The sequence below is a fragment of the Papio anubis genome, chromosome 9 (genome assembly GCF_008728515.1).
Source record: "Papio anubis isolate 15944 chromosome 9, Panubis1.0, whole genome shotgun sequence".
In the NCBI taxonomy this organism is placed as follows: Eukaryota; Metazoa; Chordata; class Mammalia; order Primates; family Cercopithecidae; genus Papio; species Papio anubis.
In genome coordinates, this window is record NC_044984.1 from 26,573,667 (window position 1) to 26,592,231 (window position 18,565).

Here is an 18,565-nt window from a genome sequence, read left to right on the forward strand (position 1 = left end):
AAAAACGAGAGTAAGTTTCTGGTTTGGGCAACTGGGTGAATGGATGGTGCTCTTAAGGAGTTAAGGAAATCCAAGCACAGGCTCAAGTACTGAAGGGAAAGAATGAGCTTAATTGTAGATCTGATCTATCCAATATGCTTATGGGACATTCTTAAGGAGATTTCTTATAGAAAGTTGGAACATGAATCTAAATGTTAGGATTAATGTAGAAGCATAGATTGATGGGGAGTGAGGCCCATCAATTTTAGGAGAAATGTAGAGTTGTAGTTTGGTGTAGACTAAGCCACAGTTGATGTGTCAGGTAGCTTTTGCTTTGTGACAGACCACATTTATTATTTCTCATACTTCTGTGAGTTGGCTAGATGATTCTTCTGATCTCGGCTGGCTTAGCTGACATCTGCAGTCAGCTGCTGGCTTAGATGAGACTGCATGCATAATTTAGGATAGTGTCATTCACGTGTCCGGTGATTGACAGCCTGGTTTAGGTTGGCCGCAGCTGGGAGGACTAGCCTCTTCTCCAGATGGTCTCCCATCCTCCAGTAGACTAGGCTAGGCTTCTTCACATAGCTCCTCAGGGTTCCTTAGAGCCACACCACAGGGCAGCCACAAAGGGCAAATGCTTTTCAAGCCTTTGCTTGAATTACATTTGCTGATATCTCTTTGGCCAAAGCCAGCCACATGGCCAGGCCCGGAATGAGAATGGGAGGAGCTAGGGAGGCCATTTTCATAGCACAGTTGAGCACATGGGAAAAGCAAAGAGGGTCACGGACAGAACCTGGAAGCTCTAGCATTTTATTAGTCCAAGAAGATAATGGGAGTCATGGAAGTTTGGCAGCTATCTGGTCAAAGGATTGATAAACAAAAATGGAAGAAAAGAAAGAGTGGATGGATAAGTGAGAGGAGAAGGAAAGAGTGAGGTCAGTCAAATGCCATATAGAGGTCAAATTAGAGAAAGGTTGGGGCTGGTCATGGTGGCTCATGCCTGTAATCCCAGCGCTTCAGGAGGCCAAGGTTGACAGATTACTTGAGCCCAGGATTTCAAGAGCAGTCTGGGTGACATGGTGAAACCCCATCTCTACAAAAATACAAAAATGAGCTGGTCATAGTGCTGCATGCGTGTACTCCCAGCAACTCAGGAGGTTGAGGTGGGAGGATGACTTGAGCCCAGGAGATTGAGGCTGCAGTGAGCCAAGATTGCACCAGTACACTGCAGCCTGGGTAGCAGAGCGAGACCCTGTCTCAAAAAAAAAAAAAAAGAATGAAAAGTGTTCATTGTTTTTAATAGATAGGAGGTCACCTTGGTAGAGTGTTTTGAGAGTGGAGAAGCCAGATGGTGATTAATGATGGCTAAGAAAGACAGAAGATGGGGGCCTTTCTTTCGAGGTTTGATTTATAAGTTAGAGAGGAGAGTAATTGAAGCTGGCTTTTTAATTTTTTTGTTTTGCGTCTTATTACCTTGTTTTGTTTTTGTTTGTTTAAAGATGGCAGCTAAAGGATAGAATCTCTAAATTTAGAGGTACTTTTTCCATATCTTTAATGTATGTAGGAAACATAGTGTAGTTATTACCAGTTCTCCTAAAGCTTAGAAATATTCTTTAAATAATGTAAATAATTCACATCTGCTTATTCTTTTTTTAAAATGCTCTCTCGGCAGAATCATGCATATTCTTTATGTAAAAGCGATTACTGTTACTCTTTTAAGAACATAGGATTAAAGATTATAATTTATTTTATTCCTAGGATCGAAAAATAGAAGATCTTCGACAGTGCCTGAACAGGTACAAGAAAATGCAAGATACTGTGCTACTGGCCCAAGGTAAAAAAGGTAGAGTGTAGCTCGAAAAGTTTTTCTACTTTGGTTGACTCTAGGTGGCTATAAACTTACACATTTGGCCTCAGTTTCTTTCCTGGATCATACCCATCATCCCAAATTAGGTAGCTCATTCATTAATTGAACAATTAGAACTGTACTCTGCCGGAAAGTGTCCAGCCTGAGGAGTCAGTGTACTGTAGAGTCGTTGGTCAGGGAGTGCCTCTCTAAGGAGTTGATGAGATAGCATTCCAGAGAGAGAAAACGACAGCATATGCAGAGAGCCTAGGGGGAAAAGAATGTGGCATGCTTAAGAGGGAGAACACCAGTGCAGCTGCAAGGTGGTAGGCAGTGGGGAGAGGGGATGAAATGAGACCATGATGGTGAGCAACCACTGGTCATGCAATGGGTGGAGTTAAGCTCATGCTCAAGTGCAGAGGGACTCACTGAAGGGTTTTAAAAGTCAGCAGTGGCCAGGCATGGTGGCTTACGCCTGTAATCCCAGCACTTTGGGAGGCCAAGGCGGGTGAATCACCTGAGGCCAGGAGTTCGAGACAAGCCTGACCAACATGGTGATACCCCGTCTCTACTAAATACAAAAAAATTAGCTGGGCGTGGGGGCAAGTGCCTGTAATCCCAGCTACTAAGGACGCTGAGGCAGGAGAATCGCCTGAACCCGGGAGGTGGAGGTTGCAGTGAGCCGAGATTGTACCATTGCACTCTAGCCTGGGTGACAGAGTGAGACTCCGTCTCAAAAAAAAAAAAAAAAAAAGTCAGCAGCATGATCTTTGTAACACGTGGGCCATGGAGGGAAGTGAGCAGTATTGGGAGCAGCAGAAACCAATTCTGAGATTTGCAGTATTCCAAGTGAAAAAATCTGGTAGTTGCTGATTGGGAATATGTTATGGTAGATTGACCCAGTGGTGTAGTAAGATAGAGGAGGAGAGTGAATAAGAGAGGAGAGATCAAGAAAGACCTTTCCAACTAAAGCAGCTGGGTAGCTGATGGTTCCATTTACTGATATGGGGAAGCCTAGAGAAGGAACACTGGGCTGGGTAAGGAGGATTGAGTTCAGCTTTGAACATGGTAAGTTCAGAAAAACCCTGTAAAACAGGTACATAAAGATAGTTGTACATTTTGTTGTATTCGTTATTATTTTATCTGCAGATGGGCCAATTGGCCATCCTCAAATGTGGAGGAAATCTGAAAGGGCTCTTGTTTTTTAGCAATGCATAGGTAGAGTTATTTGCTCTCAACGTAAGCACTGGAAATAAACAATTCTTTTGGAAGGTCCCCATGAAACACTCAGATTTTGAAATTTTAATTTTGGTGAGTTCACAGAGAAGGAAAATCCTGCTTTGGATCAGGATTTTTGAAAAAAAAAATTGTATGCAGGGTCTGGCATATTAGATTTTATAAATATCTGAGTGAGCAAATGAACCTCTGATAATCAGTGTTGACTAGCAGTTCTCATCACTCAGCATTTTCCATGCCTTCAGAAAAAGAGTCTCTATCCTATGGAATATTGCAAATTTGTAAGTGGTTTTTACATATGCATCTCATTTAAAATATTGTTTAATTTTATAGAGTTTCAACTGTCCAATTCTTATGTTTAAAACCGAGGCAGAAAAAATTAATTCCTTTAATTAGACTATATTGTAAAACTTTTGGAAAATAAAGAAAAGAGATAAAAATCATTCATAATTGCACTGGCATGACCACTATTGGCATTTTTTTAATTGTTTCTTTCTAGCTTTTTTCCTGTGCATACAAACATGTAAATAAAAGAGGTAGTTTTTAACGAGGTACAGCAGCACAGATTTCATAAACTCTTGAAAACTATGTTCTGTTCCAATAAAGGGTTGTATAAACTGATTTCTCACTAGGAGTTATATTTAGTTAATCCTCACACAATTCTAATAACACTAAATTCTAATAAAATTAGAATAACATTCTAGTGAAACCTAAATTAAGAAGCTGTGGTCTGATTAAGATCTTTAAACAAGTATATGATTTACCATTTCATATTATTTGTAGATTAGAGTCTTAAGTATCATTTTTTTTCTGTTTTTAAAAAAGAATATCTGGCACTGCGCTTTCACCATTTAATCCTTTTGATTTCTAGAGATGCAAACAAAAAATTCTCAAGGTTGCAGCTTTGGTGAATATGTGGTTGCTTTTTTCCATCAGACTTTTTTTGCTTTAAAATGGCATAAAAGGGTCCTCTTGAGAGATCAAAGGTCGTCTGTCTTTTTGTTTTTTCTATTCTTTCTATGTTTTTTCAAGAGCACAGCAGTGATGAAAACTAAGTTGTTTAAATGGGACTTTGTTGCTATTCGGAATTTGTTTTTTGTACCAGGTATTATTCAGTTTGATTATTTCTACACTAAAATTTGTAAGCCCCGGATTTTAAAACAAAATTACAAGAGAGTTGTTGGAAAAAGTTAACTTTTAATTTTCTTTCCCTCTGATGAGTCAATGTATCAAGTACGACTTTGTCTATTAATATCATAGGTACCCACTGTGGCCCAAGAGCCCCTGGCCCTAGTTGTTCACAGTTTCAAATGCTGTTTCCTAGGTCCTATGTTGTTTTTCAAGGGATGCTAGGAGAAGCTGACTCTGATTTTTGAGGATCAGAAAAAATTGTATGTTCAATATAATTGGGTTTCTTATCTTCCTGTAAAAGTGAAATATAAATCAAAAACTGCTGTTGTCTTCTCTTTGCTTTGTCTTTTCCTAGGCAAAGATGGAGAATATGAAGATCTGCTCAATTCCAGTTCCATCTCCACTTTGCTGGATGCACAGGGTTTCAGTGATCTAGAGAAAAGTCCATCACCCACTCCAGTAATGGGATCTCCCAGTTGTGACCCATTTAACACAAGTGTTCCTGAAGAGGTATTAATAGACTTTCGATATTTCCTTCATGTTGAAGAGACTGTGTTATTGACAGTTAAAACACTGCTCATAACGTGAAAAACATGGGTTCCTTTCTCAGTTCCATTACCAACTCAAGTGAGGTTATATAAATGGACTTTGGCCCCTTCTGATGGTGACTCTGAAAGATAATTGAATAAAATGTTCTTCTGACTTCTTTAGACTTGGAAGAAGCAACTGGAGAGGAGTAAGCAGTTATACACTCCTTAGTTTGCATCAAACTGGCATGAAAATCTGTTTGCTATCTATTGTACACCACACCGAAAGTTTGTGGCTTCAATGACAGCATTTCTTTTGCTGATGACTCTGCACTTCAGCAGGGTTCAGCATGAGCATCTCGTCTCTGCTCCACTTGGCATCAGCTGGAGTGGCGTGAAGGCCTGGGCCTGAGTCGTCTGAAGGCTAACTCACTCATATGTCTGGTGGTTGAGGCTGGCTTTTGGCTGGGACCTCAGCTGAGGCCCCATTTAGAACAACTACCTGTGACTGCTTGGGCTTCCTCACAATCCTAAGGGTGAGCATTCCAGGAGGCCCGGGCAACTCTGCATCTCCTGTTATGATTTATCTCAGAAATCACATGGCATCTCTTCTGCTGTAGCCACAGGCCTACAGCCCACCCTGATTCAAGGAGAGGAAACACAGACCCTACCCTACCTCTGGATGAACAAGTGACAACATTACATTGTTAGGACATATGGGATGGGATATATTGGTGCAGCCATATTTGGAAAATATAATCTACCCTCTGGCTATACCACTTTACATCCCTCTCCCATGCAAAAGACACTCGCCCCCTTTCCGAAGACCCCTGAGTCTCATTCCAGTGAGGCGTCAACATCCCAGGATCTTGTCATCCAGACCAGGTTGAGATGTGGGTGAAGCTCCTCAGGTACAGTTCCTTGCGCACAGCTCCTTGGGGACTGTTCCATTGACTTAAAGAGCTGTGGACTTCAAGGACAGTTATCTGCCCTCCACACACCCATACAATAGTTGGACAGGCATAATGTAACTGCAGTAGCCACTCCCATTAAAAAAGGGGAGCGGGAAGGCTCACAGGTGTCACCAGTCCATAGCAATTCCAAAATCCGGCCAGGCACGTGTTGCCAATCCTCTGGGCTATTGGCTCTTCCCTCAAAGTCATCCTTCCTTTGCCTGTATTTGCAGATGAGTAGTTTTCTCAGTTTTGTGCCTGCAAAAATGCCCAAAGATCTCCAAATTCATCTCTTCATTTTCCATTATCTCTGTCCTTTTGAGTCTAATTTGGTGTAATACTTTAAACATTTAGAATTTCATATGAATCATGTTATAATTCACTGAATTAGAGAAGAACACATCCACAGCTATCTTCACCATAAGCCTATCTCTGTAGCTAAGGTTCCCTGTAAGGCTGCAGTGGGACATCCCATTGCTTTTAGAGCCTTTGATCATTTTTCAAAGGTTCAATGAGACAGTACTACTCTAATCTTCCTAAGGTTTTTTTTTTCTATTTTTATTTGATTCTAGTCTAGTCCATCCTGAGGTCTTAGCAAAGGGTTTTACAGCCACATCCTTGGCTCACCTGAAGACCATGTTCTCCTGATAGCCCTTGTGCTTGATCTTTGCCCTGAAACTGTTTCTTAATTTTAGTGTAATTTTTTTCGTCTAGAGAGACCGGGAATGGGAAATAGTTTCATTGTCTAAACAATCTTGCTTTCTTTATTTTAGCAGTTCCTGTTTTGGTCATTTCTCTTCTCACATTTTACCATAGGTAGTGAGAAGAAACCAAGTGGCATTTTTACTTTTTATCTGTTGCTGATAATTACACAATGAGAAGATGAAATTTGAACTGAATGAAAATGAATTCAAGGAGAAGACAATGAAAATTTCTCTCTTAAATGTAGGAGAGGGCTGAAATATTTCATTAATCAAGGAATTAGTTAAGGAATAAGAAATACTTTGGTGGAAAATATCCCCTAATTGTTAGATATATATTTATATTGAAAGCAAAAATAATATTTGACAGCCCATGAGTATGCTGCAATTATAGAACTAGTGTTACATGTAGGGTACACCCAAATAATCTCACGTCCTTTTAGAAAAAGTCTTTGCTATGTGAATTGTAGTTTAATTACCGGTTTTAAGTTTGTAACAAGAATAGTTTGATGAGGATTGAGGGAGTTCAGCCACATTTTTAAAGAAAAGCCAGGAGGGGGATCTGAGTTTGGAATTAAAGTCTAAGAGTTTGAAAAAGATCAAGAAAATGGGTCTGTTAGTTTAGTTATATTTTCCTCATGATTAGGAATCTCAAGAGACAAATGAACTTCAGGAAACAGCGATGATGGCTAAATAAGTTGCCCAGAATTCACCATAAAGATTCAAACTGAAAAAGTTGATAGTGAAATAATCTCCTACTTTATAAATAGTATGATTTCACATTTTATAACCTTTTATTGCGTTAAAGGACGAGCCCACCACTGAATAACAGAAACAAAAATCACAAAGCTGAATTTATTGCTTACTTAAGTGAGTGAGTGTTCCCAGTCAAGTACATTCTCTTCTAGCTGATCATATGTGGGTTTTGGGATGGTTGGAGCTCAAGGATTGGTGGACTTTCTGAGGCAAGTGTGAGTCAACGTCCACTGTAGATGTGTGGTTACTAAGGTGAGACTGTTGCTGACTGGTTGGCATGTAGAAGTGTGTTCACTGGTGTGAGTCCTTACCAGGCAGCTTTCAGAAGTGAAGAACTGTCACTGGTTGACTGGTAGGAGTTCATTGTGACAAACTTTGTTCATTTTTTTTTTTTTTTTTACTGAAATATTTTTCGTTCATTCATTTATGACGTGGCCCACAATCTAACTGCTCTACGGTTGTAATTATTGAAAACCGAAGTATTAAAATTATTTCACAGGCTCTTTCCTTAGGATACACAAAGCATTTGTTTGAGAAAATGTGTTATGCATTTTATTTGTTGCTGTAATATTATTATTATCATTAAGCAAAGTGTTTTAAGTGGTAGCCACAAAGTCCATTGTAATTGGTTTTAATTACACTTTTCATCAATTATGTTAATTGAAATTAGTCAACTAGTTCGCACATAGAATAATAATTAACTGGCTTGACCAATGTTCCGTATAAGATTAGTAGTAGAAATCAAAGTAAAAATGGAGCTTTTCGCTGGACACAGTGGCTCATGCCTGTAATCCCAGCACTTTGGGAGGCTGAGGCAGGAGGACTGCGTGAGCACAGAGTTCCAGATTAACCTGGGCAACATAGGGAAACCCTGTTTCTACAAAAAAATTTTAAACATCAGCAAGCTGTGGTGGCGCATGCCTGTGGTCCCAACTACTTGATGGGGCTAAGGTGGGAGGATCACTTGAGTCCAGAGGTTCGAGGCTGCAGTGAGCCGTGATCACAGCACCGTACTTTAGCCTGGATGACAAAGTGAGACCATTTTGAGACCAAAAAATAATAGTAATAATAGAGTGTTGAAAGCAAAACATGTTACCCAAATCTTACGTTAAATCGTCACAACCTGCAGGGTAGGCATTGTCATTCTTATTTTACAGAGGGCGAAACTAATGGATGCCTCGCAAAGTGATTTGCTGAGATCACAGATCACTTAGGCAAGTGTGTCAGAGCCAACATTTCAGCCAGGGCTTAAGGTTGTTAGGATTTACTATTACTAGCTGGGTACGGTGGCACACATCTATAATCTCAGCTACTCAGGAGGCTATGGCAGGAGACTGCTTGAGCCCAGGAGTTCGAGACCATTCTGGGCAACATAGCAAGACACCATCTCAAAAAAAGAAAAAAACATTACTGTTAACTTGCTTAATGGTATACCATCTTTTTCACAATATTCAGTGTCTTATTCAGAACCAAGTTAAAAAATTTCCTTCCTCCAGAATGATTTCCTTGATTAATACTTCTTCTGTGTAGATGTTTATATTCCGAAATCATTTTATAGAGTTCTGAACAATGATTATGAGATTTTTGTCAATAGACCATTTAATTGTCTTACTTTTGTTTAATTACTCTGTGGCTTGTGTTTTGTTTTGATTGATTGATTGATTGACTGACTTTTGACTTTTTATGATTACATTACAGTTCCATACCACCATCTTGCAAGTTTCCATCCCTTCATTATTGCCAGCAACTATAAGCATGGAAACTTCTGAAAAATCAAAGTTGACTCCTAAGCCAGAGACTTCATTTGAAGAAAAGTATGTCATTTATTAACAGTGCAATATAAATGTTCAAAATAGTAGATCAACCAAAGACACAGATGTATTGCATTTATTTACAGACACAATTTTTACCTAGAAAAGCAAGAAACAGCAAGACGTCCATTGGGGGATCTGTAATCAGTTCTGTATTATGGAAATAAAAAGTGTGAAGCAGGAAGCGATAAGAGATGAGGCTGCGGAGGTAGGGTGGTCAGGTTTGAAAGAGATTTTGAGGAACTTGGCTGGGTGTGGTGGCTCACGCCTATAATCTCAACACTTTGGGAGGCCAAGGCAGGCAGATCACTTGAGGCCAGGAGTTTGAGACCAGCCTGGCCAGCATGGCGAAATCCCATCTCTACTGAAAATACAAAAATTAGCTGAGTGTGGTGGTGCACGCCTGTAATCCCAGCTACTCGGAGGCTGAGGCACAAGAATCACATAAACCCAGGAAGCGGAGGCTGAAGTGAGCTGAGATCACGTCACTGTACTCCAGCCTGGGTGACAGAGCGAGACTGTGTCTCAAAAAGAAAAAAAAGAAAAAACAGTTTAAGGAACTTGGATTTTTATGTCCTAGGTCATAGGTAACTGTGAAAGGATTGTAAACTAAATAGTCACGGTCATGTGCTGTGAGTGCATTTGAAGGATGGGTCTGAAGGGGACAGGAAAAAGGATACAGTAGTTTGCCTGTAAGCAAATAGAATGTTTTGCCAACATATTCCCAAATTGCCTCGTCTTATTTTAGGCCAAATAGAACATTTTTAAAAAAATAGAAATAGCTTCCTTTGCACAATTTTTTGTTTTTTACATATCTGTTCACTTAGAACATATATGGTCTTTTATTCGTGAGGTTAATAAATACCTTTTGTTCTTTACATTTTAGTGATGGAAAGATAATCCTTGGTGCCACTGTTGATACCCAACTGTGTGATAATCTTTCGTAAGTTACATTTTATTCAATGTGAAAATGTGATTGAGGCTAGAGGAGGAAGAGAGTTCTGTTATACTAACAATTACTAATACTAACAGCAAATGACTGAGGCTGTTCAATTACTGAATAAATTAATGCAGCTATAATAATTGGGTTGGGGTGAAGGTGGGGAGCTGTAAGTTTACAAAGAAATAATTTCTCATTTGCTATTATCTCACGCCGGGGTTTTGCAGGTCTTTAGCCTTGCTTAATCAGTTTTCATTTGAAGTTCAATGCTTTTAATTCATTTTTGCACTGACATGTTTTGAGTCCAGTGGGAAGGCGCCACAGGGAATGATGTGATGCTGGAAAAGCTGAGATGGGTTTTTTTGCACTTTCAGTTTTATGAACTGACCTAATATCTATGTTTATCCAAGTTAAAATCTGGATTAAATTAGGAAAGTCTATTTTCAGAGCAGTACTCAAAAATGAGATCTTTTCTTTTCTCACTATTACTTTACTTGGTAGTTGATACTTCTGGCAATGTATACATATACATACAGAAGAAATGCCTTTTAAAAGTTTGTAAATGTGCATATTTATATTACTCTGTTTCATAGAGCCAAATACATTACTTCTCTGTCACTCTCTCTAAACTGGTCACATATCTCTACCTTCAATTTTTTAGTAACACCAACTCTATATAATTGAATACTAATTATGTGAAAGAAAGAGTCTCTGGATGTTTATAGTGTCTCTTTCCCTTCACTAGGATAGCAAATGAATTATTATGGGCAGCATTAGGGATTCCTCTACTATGCTTTAATTAGAACTATAAAATGAATTGCTTTGCCAGGCTCAGAAAAGTGATTCCCTCGTGAATTGAAAAGTAAAACTTCCATTCTTTATTTTAATTAGAAGGATTAGATATAAATAGTATATGAGTATTTTTAAAGTTCCTAGTTTAAATGTGTACATGCAGAGGACGCACCACTAGTCCACAGAAAACACTGCTTTATTTTTGAATATTGACATCACAAGGCTAGTCCTAAGTGCTTTTCCAGCTCTTCTAACATGTGTAGGGCAGTCAGAATTATTGGCAGGACAGTTAATCACCCCTGCTTTTAAAAGAACTAAATGTTGTCATTTAGTGAAGCACATAAGTGACTGCCTGATTCCAGATTTTCTTTTATTACTAGGATTCAACCCACATGCAATTTTAGTTTCTTTCCAAGATGTTTTACTTAGAAACAGTGGCACTGGAGCCACTTATTATTAATTGTTATTGCTGTTATTTTTAGAGCTTCAAGTCTGCAGAAGTCCAGCAGCCTGGGCAGTCTGAAGAAAGAGACATCTGACGGGGTGGGTTCTGTGTTTTTTGTCTGTTATCCTGAGAAAAAACTATTTAGGGATCTTCATCTTTTCCCTTTTTGCAAATAAAACTCTCATGAAGAGCTTGTGGTTTTTAGTGGAAAATTATTAGATATTAGGTTTAACAGTAAATATTAAGAAGTATGAATATGAAGGATTGAAAATAGTATGTAAAACCAAAAATGGAGACTTTAATAAAACATTTCAGAAAATAAATGATACTAAGATTTTGTAGCTTAGAAGTAGATATAAAATTATTTTAACCTATGGAGTTGTAGGTGACAAATTCAGAATTATACAAAGGATTTCCCTAACAACCTTAAATATTGTTATTGCTTTGCTTTGAACAGGAAAAGGAATCTATTCAGAAGACATCAGAGGTAACTTTTTGTCCAAATTACAATGCAAAAATATTGCTACTTCCATTACCTGTAAATTGCTTAAATGTCTCCAGTGGATAAAAACTTTCAGAACCTCTAAAACATTATGCCAAATGAAGCCAGACACAAAGTTCACATATTATATGATTCCATTTATGTGAAATATCCAGAACAGATAAATCTATAGAAATAGAATGCAGATCGGTGTTTACCAGTGGTGAGAGGAGGGAAGAATGGGGAGAAGCTGTTCAAGGGTAAGGGGTTTTGCTTTCAAATGATGGAAATGTTTTGGAACCGGGTAGAGGTGGTGGTTGCACAACATCGTAACATACTAAATGCCACTGAATTGTGCGCTTTAAAATTGTTAGTTTTGTTATGAATTTCACTTCAATAAGTTATTAAGAAACAAAATGTTCTTAATGACCGTAACTGAGCTTCCTTAGACCTCCCCAAAAGTCCTTCTTAGATTACCATTAGATTATACACCCAGTGTCCCATCTAAAGCAAACATTTTGGTATGTTTAAAGATACCATCAGCATGTGCTCAATTCTTCTTTCCCCGATTTTTTTTTTTTTTTTTTGGAGATTGTATCACTTTGTCAGCCAGGCTGAAGTGCAATGATGCAATTATAACTCACTGTAGCCTCAATTTCCTGTGCTTAGGTGATCCTCCCACCTCAGCCTTTCAAGTAGCTGGGATTGCAGGCATGCACCACTATACTGGGCTGGTTTTTTTTTGTTTTTTTTTTTTTTTTTTAAAGTACAGATGAGATCTTGTTATGTTGCCCGGGCTGATCTTGAACTCCTGAGCTCAAGTAATCCGCCCACCTCTGCCTTTCAAAGTACTGGGATTACAGGCATGAGCCACTGTGCCTGTTCTGTCCTCTGATTTTCTGTCATTAACCTTGCAAAGATTACAGCTTGATAGGCTACTTCCAGATCCAGTCTCTTGACTGTTGGCTCTTAGTGCCAGAGTTATATATGGACAGAACTGACAAAGCAGCTAGTGGCAACAGCTATAATTAAAATCCTTTTTGTCTTTTCAGTTCAATAAGTGGTTAAATGATTTTGACGTCATTGTTGAGCCAGGGATAATAATGCCACTAAATGGTGCCATCTATAAACTTTTGGTTTCTGTGAGCTATAGATATATAGAGTAAAATAACCTAAAATACCTATATCCCCTCACCCTTTTCTCTGCTTCTGCAAAAAAAGAAGCAGAGGGCAAGAATTATTTCTACTTCTGCAAAAAAAAAAAAAAAAAAAAAAAAAAAACAGAGGGCAAGAATTATTAAAGAAATGAGAACAAGAAGACAAAAGCATCTTTGTATAAAGTGTCAAGAATATACAGTGGGGAAAGGACACCCACTTCAGTAAATGGTGCTGGGAAAATTAGATATCCGTATGTAGAAGAACGAAAGTGGACTCCACCTGTCACCAAATCAACAAAAATCAACTCAAGATGGATTAAGAACTTACATATAAGGCCAGAAACTATAAGACTGCTAGATGAAAACAGGGAAGCACTTCAGGACATTGGTCTAGGCAAAGCATCTTTGTATAAATACTAAAATAATATAACATGCTGTGTTACAGCCAGCTCTAATTGCCAATTCAAAGAACCAAAAAACTCAAAATAAAGTTGCTCGCTGTGCCTTCATTTTATTATTCTTTGAGGAGAATATTTAAAATAACTGGAGTAGAGTCTCCTTATACAGCTGGTGTAGAAGTTTGGACTAATGCCTGCTTTGTAAAATAATTAATATTATATTGGGCTTCTATTGGCATAGTTATAATATAAGAATATGAACTGTATTATAGCTAAATCCATGTCATAGTTGTTGGAAAAGTCAGAAATCTGCTGCCATTATTCTGGTTATGTAATGCCTCCATGTCTTTTGAGGAATGAGGCAAACAAAATTTAAGAACTTTTGTAGCCTAAATATTTAAAGCCCTAAACAGATTGATCCTAGATTAGTGATGAACATGTTTTCCTTGTTGCTTTTGTTGTTGTTTCTTAAGTAGCTTTCAGAATTGATTTTTTTTTTCAACTTCTGATAAGGCGTTTGACGTTGGCGATCGATGTGCTAGTTCAGTTTTTCTTTTGAATAAACTCATGGATGTGGCGTGAGTGAGTGTTTGCTGTTAGCCTGGCATGTGCTAAGGATGATGTGCCTGAACGCTGTTTCACTATTCTTATCTGCCTCTCAGGACAGAGCTCCGGCAGAAAGCAGGCCATTTGGGACCCTTCCTCCCAGACCCCCAGGGCAGGACACCTCCATGGACGACAACCCCTTCGGCACTCGAAAAGTCAGATCTTCCTTTGGCCGGGGCTTTTTTAAAATCAAAAGTAACAAGAGAACAGCAAGTGCACCAAACTTGGGTATGTACGGCCAAAATGCCTTTGCCCTGATTCTTCCACAAGGAGGAAAAGAGCAGTGTCTTCCCTTCCCTTATTCCCTCATTCACTGATTCCTTTCTCTTTCTCAGAAACGAAGGTGGATGACTTAGGGGGGATTTAGCAAAAAATGCCTCAGTGGGTTTAATTTAGTGTTGTGAAGATATATAGACTCTCACCCTGCTCTCTCCTGTGGTATAAACTTAGTGGAAAGACTTAAAATCATGATTCCCTTTGACTTCATCATGGAGTTTCCCATCTGTTGTGACAGTGGATAAATTAACATTGACATTGAGCCTGTGTGTAACATCGGAAGCACGGTGTGCCGCATGCCTCTCCTCCACGGTGTGTATTTGGTGAGGAGGAGTCTGATCTGTGTTTCATTTTGTCATCTCTGTGTTCTCTCCATTGGGCTGCGTGTGATTGTGTGCGTTGTTGGGATATCTGAAGATCGTAAACGAAGTGCCAGTGCACCCACCTTAGGTATTGTACCCCTGCATGCCAGCCTTCACCAGCACTGTGCTCCAAACCAATCTAATCCCTGCTCTTGGCATCTGTGATCTCTAGAAAGCGATCTGACAGCAATCAGAAAATGTAGTTCTCTATTCCAGAGTGTTCTTTCCATCTTCTGCTGAAAAGGACTCTGCAGAGGCTTTGCTTCCAAGCCTAAACGCTGTTTTAACCAATGCTAGTAACACTCACTGTGTGAATAGCTTTGAGAGGACCTAGACGTGTGCAGCATTCCTTAGAGTGCAGGGCAGGAATGTCCTGGCATTGTACATTGCAGCTCTTTCAGCCTTGAAGTGCATATTACCACACACTAACTCCCAGGTCCTTGCAGTCCATTCTCCATTCTTACATTTCTCCCAGCCTCCAAAAAGAAATTTTTTTAGCCATATAAGGAAGTTTATAGAAGACTTGGAATATTATAGTTTTAGGCTTACTTCTCTTAGGGGAACATTCTTCTGACGTTTTATTACTTTGAAGATGGAGATAATATTTACTGATGACAGAAGCAACTTTACTTGATATCTGAGGCGTTACCCCACAAAGTGATTTTAGAAAAGAGGCAGTTTAGTTTTCCTCTTTGTAAGGCAGGGCACAAATTGGGGGGGAAAGCTCTCAAAATAAAAAAGAGAAATATGGTAGCTTTAAGATGAGAATAAGCTAGGCAGCATTTTCGGGGGCACCTGTACCCATCATGGTTGAAGGATTTGAATTGGGAAAGTTCCTTTGGGTTTTTCCAAAAGGTGCTGTTACCTTGTATAGATATCTACCTATCTATTCACGTGGACCAGCAAACAGGACTTCTCTCTCTATAGAGATAAATGTCTAGAATGAACACTGGATGCATAAAATAAACTGATCTATTCAGACAACTATTTTCAAATAGTTTTTTTTTTTTTGCATCTTTCTTAGAAGAACTGTTTTGTTAATGCTAAGAGGTAAATGCTGCTTATTATAACCTATAATCACAGCTCTGCTTTGTAGAAAAATCAACTTTCTGCAACTTGTAGATCTTGCTGAAACACTGTTCCTGTGATTTTAGTACAACTTTTACTTTCCTTTATAAAGTATAAAATCTCACTAGTTTTATACTTAGTATGGGATTGTTCACTAAGGGACAGCTAAAAGAACTGAAATAGTTAATGCTTGGAGATCTGAGAGTGGCAACTGTGGATGTGATTCTTTTAAGGTAAAATCAACAGGCACTTATTTTATGTCAAAAGAAAAATTATGCATATCCAGTTCACTCTTCTCTCAGTGCCTAGGATTTAATAGATTGGAATACATTTCATAAATAAAGAATTGCTGGAACTGGGTAACTGATTTGATATAAATGCCAAAGGAGAAGGAGTAAAAGGAAAATGACAGAGTTTGAGCTACAGTAACAGGAACAGTATTAGTTAATATTAACCAAATAACAAATAAGAACATTTAAGAGAGGAGGCCAAGCAAGGTGGCTCACACCCTTAATCCCAGCACTTTAGGAGGCCGAAGTGGGTGGATCACCAGGTCAGGAGTTCAAGACCAGCCTGGCCAAGATGGTGAAACCCCGTCTCTACTAAAAATACAAAAATTAGCCAGGCGTGGTGGCGGGTGCCTGTAATCCCAGTTACCTGGGACACTGAGGCAGAGAATTGCTTTAACCCAGTAGGCGGAGGTTGCAGTAAGCTGAGATCGCACCACTGCACTCCAGCCTGGGCAACAGAGCAAGACTGTCTCAAAAAAAAAAAAAATTGAGAGAGGAGAAGACTCTCGGGGAAATTGGATGAGTTTGTGAAGTCCCAGATGTCCCGACACACTGAATTGGGAATATCACAGGCATTTAGATACAGGACCTGGAGAGAGAGATTGGGCCCAGAGATTTTGATCCGCTAGAGGGCGCTTAGAACAGAATCTTAAAGTGGCATGGGGGAAGAAAAAAAAGCAGGAGTGCTACAGCAAAGACACTATCAGATGGCAGATGTAGGAGTGGTCATGTCAAGAAGCCAAAGGAAATGATTTTGAAGGATGTAGGAGGTAATCAACAGTACCACGTGCTATGGAAAGATTGGGAATAATTCCATCATGAATTCAAATCACTCAAGGAAAGAGTGTGGCAATCCTATCACTCTCTTTTAATCTCCAAAGGGCTTATAATTTTATTAACTTTAAACACAGTAAACTATGGAGCAGAACATATATGTGTGTTCCATTTCTAATATTTATAAGGTGCTCTTTGTAAATTACTGATTTATAGACCAACAGAAGAATTCTTAATAGTTCTAGAACCAAGAAGATTAACATCTTATCATGTTCATTCCATATTTTAAAATTCGTTGTCTGTATTCTGCTCTTGGAGTAGCTGAAACAGAAAAAGAGACAGCAGAGCACCTAGATCTGGCTGGTGCTTCTTCTCGGCCAAAAGATTCACAGAGGAACAGTCCCTTCCAGATACCACCTCCATCTCCAGATTCCAAAAAGAAATCCAGAGGTATCATGAAACTCTTTGGAAAGTAAGTAAAGCAGTGAACAACTAGAGTGGGCCCTGTCTTACATGTTGCTTAAAGTGGCTGGAAATGGGTATGGACTTGTAAGGCCTTTGTATTCCTCTTATGGAAGGAAGTTTGGATTATGATGTGGGATTTATTAACTCATTGGGTCTTAGTTAAAGTTTAAATTTAAATGTCTATGTTAATGACACAGAGGATTAGTTCCAGTAGCTGCACTAGTTAAAAATTCTCTGATTAACAAGCCTAAGGCCTCCTCAGGTCTAATACTGGCCATGTGTGTTATGTCTTCTTCAGACTTAGGAGAAGTCAATCAACTACATTCAACCCAGATGACATGTCTGAGCCTGAATTCAAAAGAGGAGGGACAAGGGCAACCGCGGGACCCCGACTGGGTTGGTCTCGAGACTTGGGACAGTCTAACAAGTAAGAAGAGCCAACTGATAGACTTTTGCATCTCTACCAAGCATCATAGCCTCATGAGTCCTGCAGTGTTAGTACTGTCATTGGGTTAAACAAAGTCATTGCTTAATGCTGTGCCTAGTGAAAGGGGACATCATCTTTAGAGCAGTGCAATTTGTCAATGGTTGATGAACATACAGAAGGTGAGGGCTGTGTGAACTAGGGGAGAGGCCAGAGCTAAAGTGTCAGCAGCATCTGTGTTAGAATGGCTCTCAGACTTAAATTTTACATAGACGGTAATTATAAGTACTCTAAAGCATAGCTTTGGAAAGATGGGATATTTACATGAGAGTATGTTCTAGATCAGACCACTTGGATTTGCTTTCTGGCCTTACCACTTTCTACCATCTGGGTGACCTTGAGCAACAGCTTCCAGGCCCTGTGTCTCAGTTTTCTCATCATCAGAATTAGTGCCTACTCCAAAAGCTGATCGTGAAGATTAAATAAGTTAATATGTGTTAAATATTTGGCAGATAGTAACTACTCAAGAAACATTAGTATATAACAGAATCTATGAAAGTACTTAAAGACAAAAATTCTATCAGAATCCTTATATTTATCAGGACTAGATAATATTTTATCCATTAAGATTCTAAGAACTGCTCTGACACTCTTACCAAAGTTGAGGGCTGGCTTAGAACTACTGCATTGACTCACTGTGTATAAAAGGGTGGGGTTGGCAAACATAAAGTACAAGGCATTGATACCAAATATTTTAACAGTATAATAGACTAGAAACCCTTTAAATACAGCCCCTCCCATACAGGTGGAACACTGGACATAGGTTACATCAAGGAGGAAACCCTCTTTGGCCTTCTTCAAATACCAAACAGTTTCATTTGCCATATGTTGTCTTTGAACACAGTAGAGCTCCTTGTGCTAGTTTAAAAAAGCACATTCATCTTCCCCTCCGCACCCTGTCCCCACCGCGGAACAAGAACACTATCTGTGTATCTTAAGTAAAAGAAAACAGGAATTTTGCTTTGATTGTTTCCTACACTTAGTGACAACATATTGCCCTCTTCTCATTGGTTACCATATGGAAATAAACCATACGTCTGCTAAAGTTAGTTCAAATTAGACTTAAGTTTCTTTCACTCCAACT

General features: G+C 39.0%; 1 protein-coding gene across 13 annotated transcripts in view; it reads left to right on the forward strand.

The window, feature by feature from the left end:
* Positions 1 to 18,565, forward strand: part of LOC100999492 (liprin-beta-1) — a 173,626-nt gene that overhangs the window by 142,858 nt on the left and 12,203 nt on the right. For 5 of the 13 annotated variants that reach the window (XM_009180440.4, XM_009180439.3, XM_009180444.3 and 2 more), the window contains 10 exons: positions 1,741 to 1,825; positions 4,551 to 4,705; positions 8,831 to 8,946; positions 9,830 to 9,886; positions 11,158 to 11,218; positions 11,578 to 11,607; positions 13,819 to 13,990; positions 14,456 to 14,488; positions 16,854 to 17,004; positions 17,296 to 17,424. In XM_009180440.4, the coding sequence (XP_009178704.2) occupies positions 1,741 to 1,825; positions 4,551 to 4,705; positions 8,831 to 8,946; positions 9,830 to 9,886; positions 11,158 to 11,218; positions 11,578 to 11,607; positions 13,819 to 13,990; positions 14,456 to 14,488; positions 16,854 to 17,004; positions 17,296 to 17,424 (989 nt within the window). The remainder of the gene's footprint in view (positions 1 to 1,740; positions 1,826 to 4,550; positions 4,706 to 8,830; positions 8,947 to 9,829; positions 9,887 to 11,157; positions 11,219 to 11,577; positions 11,608 to 13,818; positions 13,991 to 14,455; positions 14,489 to 16,853; positions 17,005 to 17,295; positions 17,425 to 18,565) is intronic. The other 8 variants (XM_009180441.3, XM_009180447.3, XM_009180449.3 and 5 more) reach the window with 4 other exon arrangements.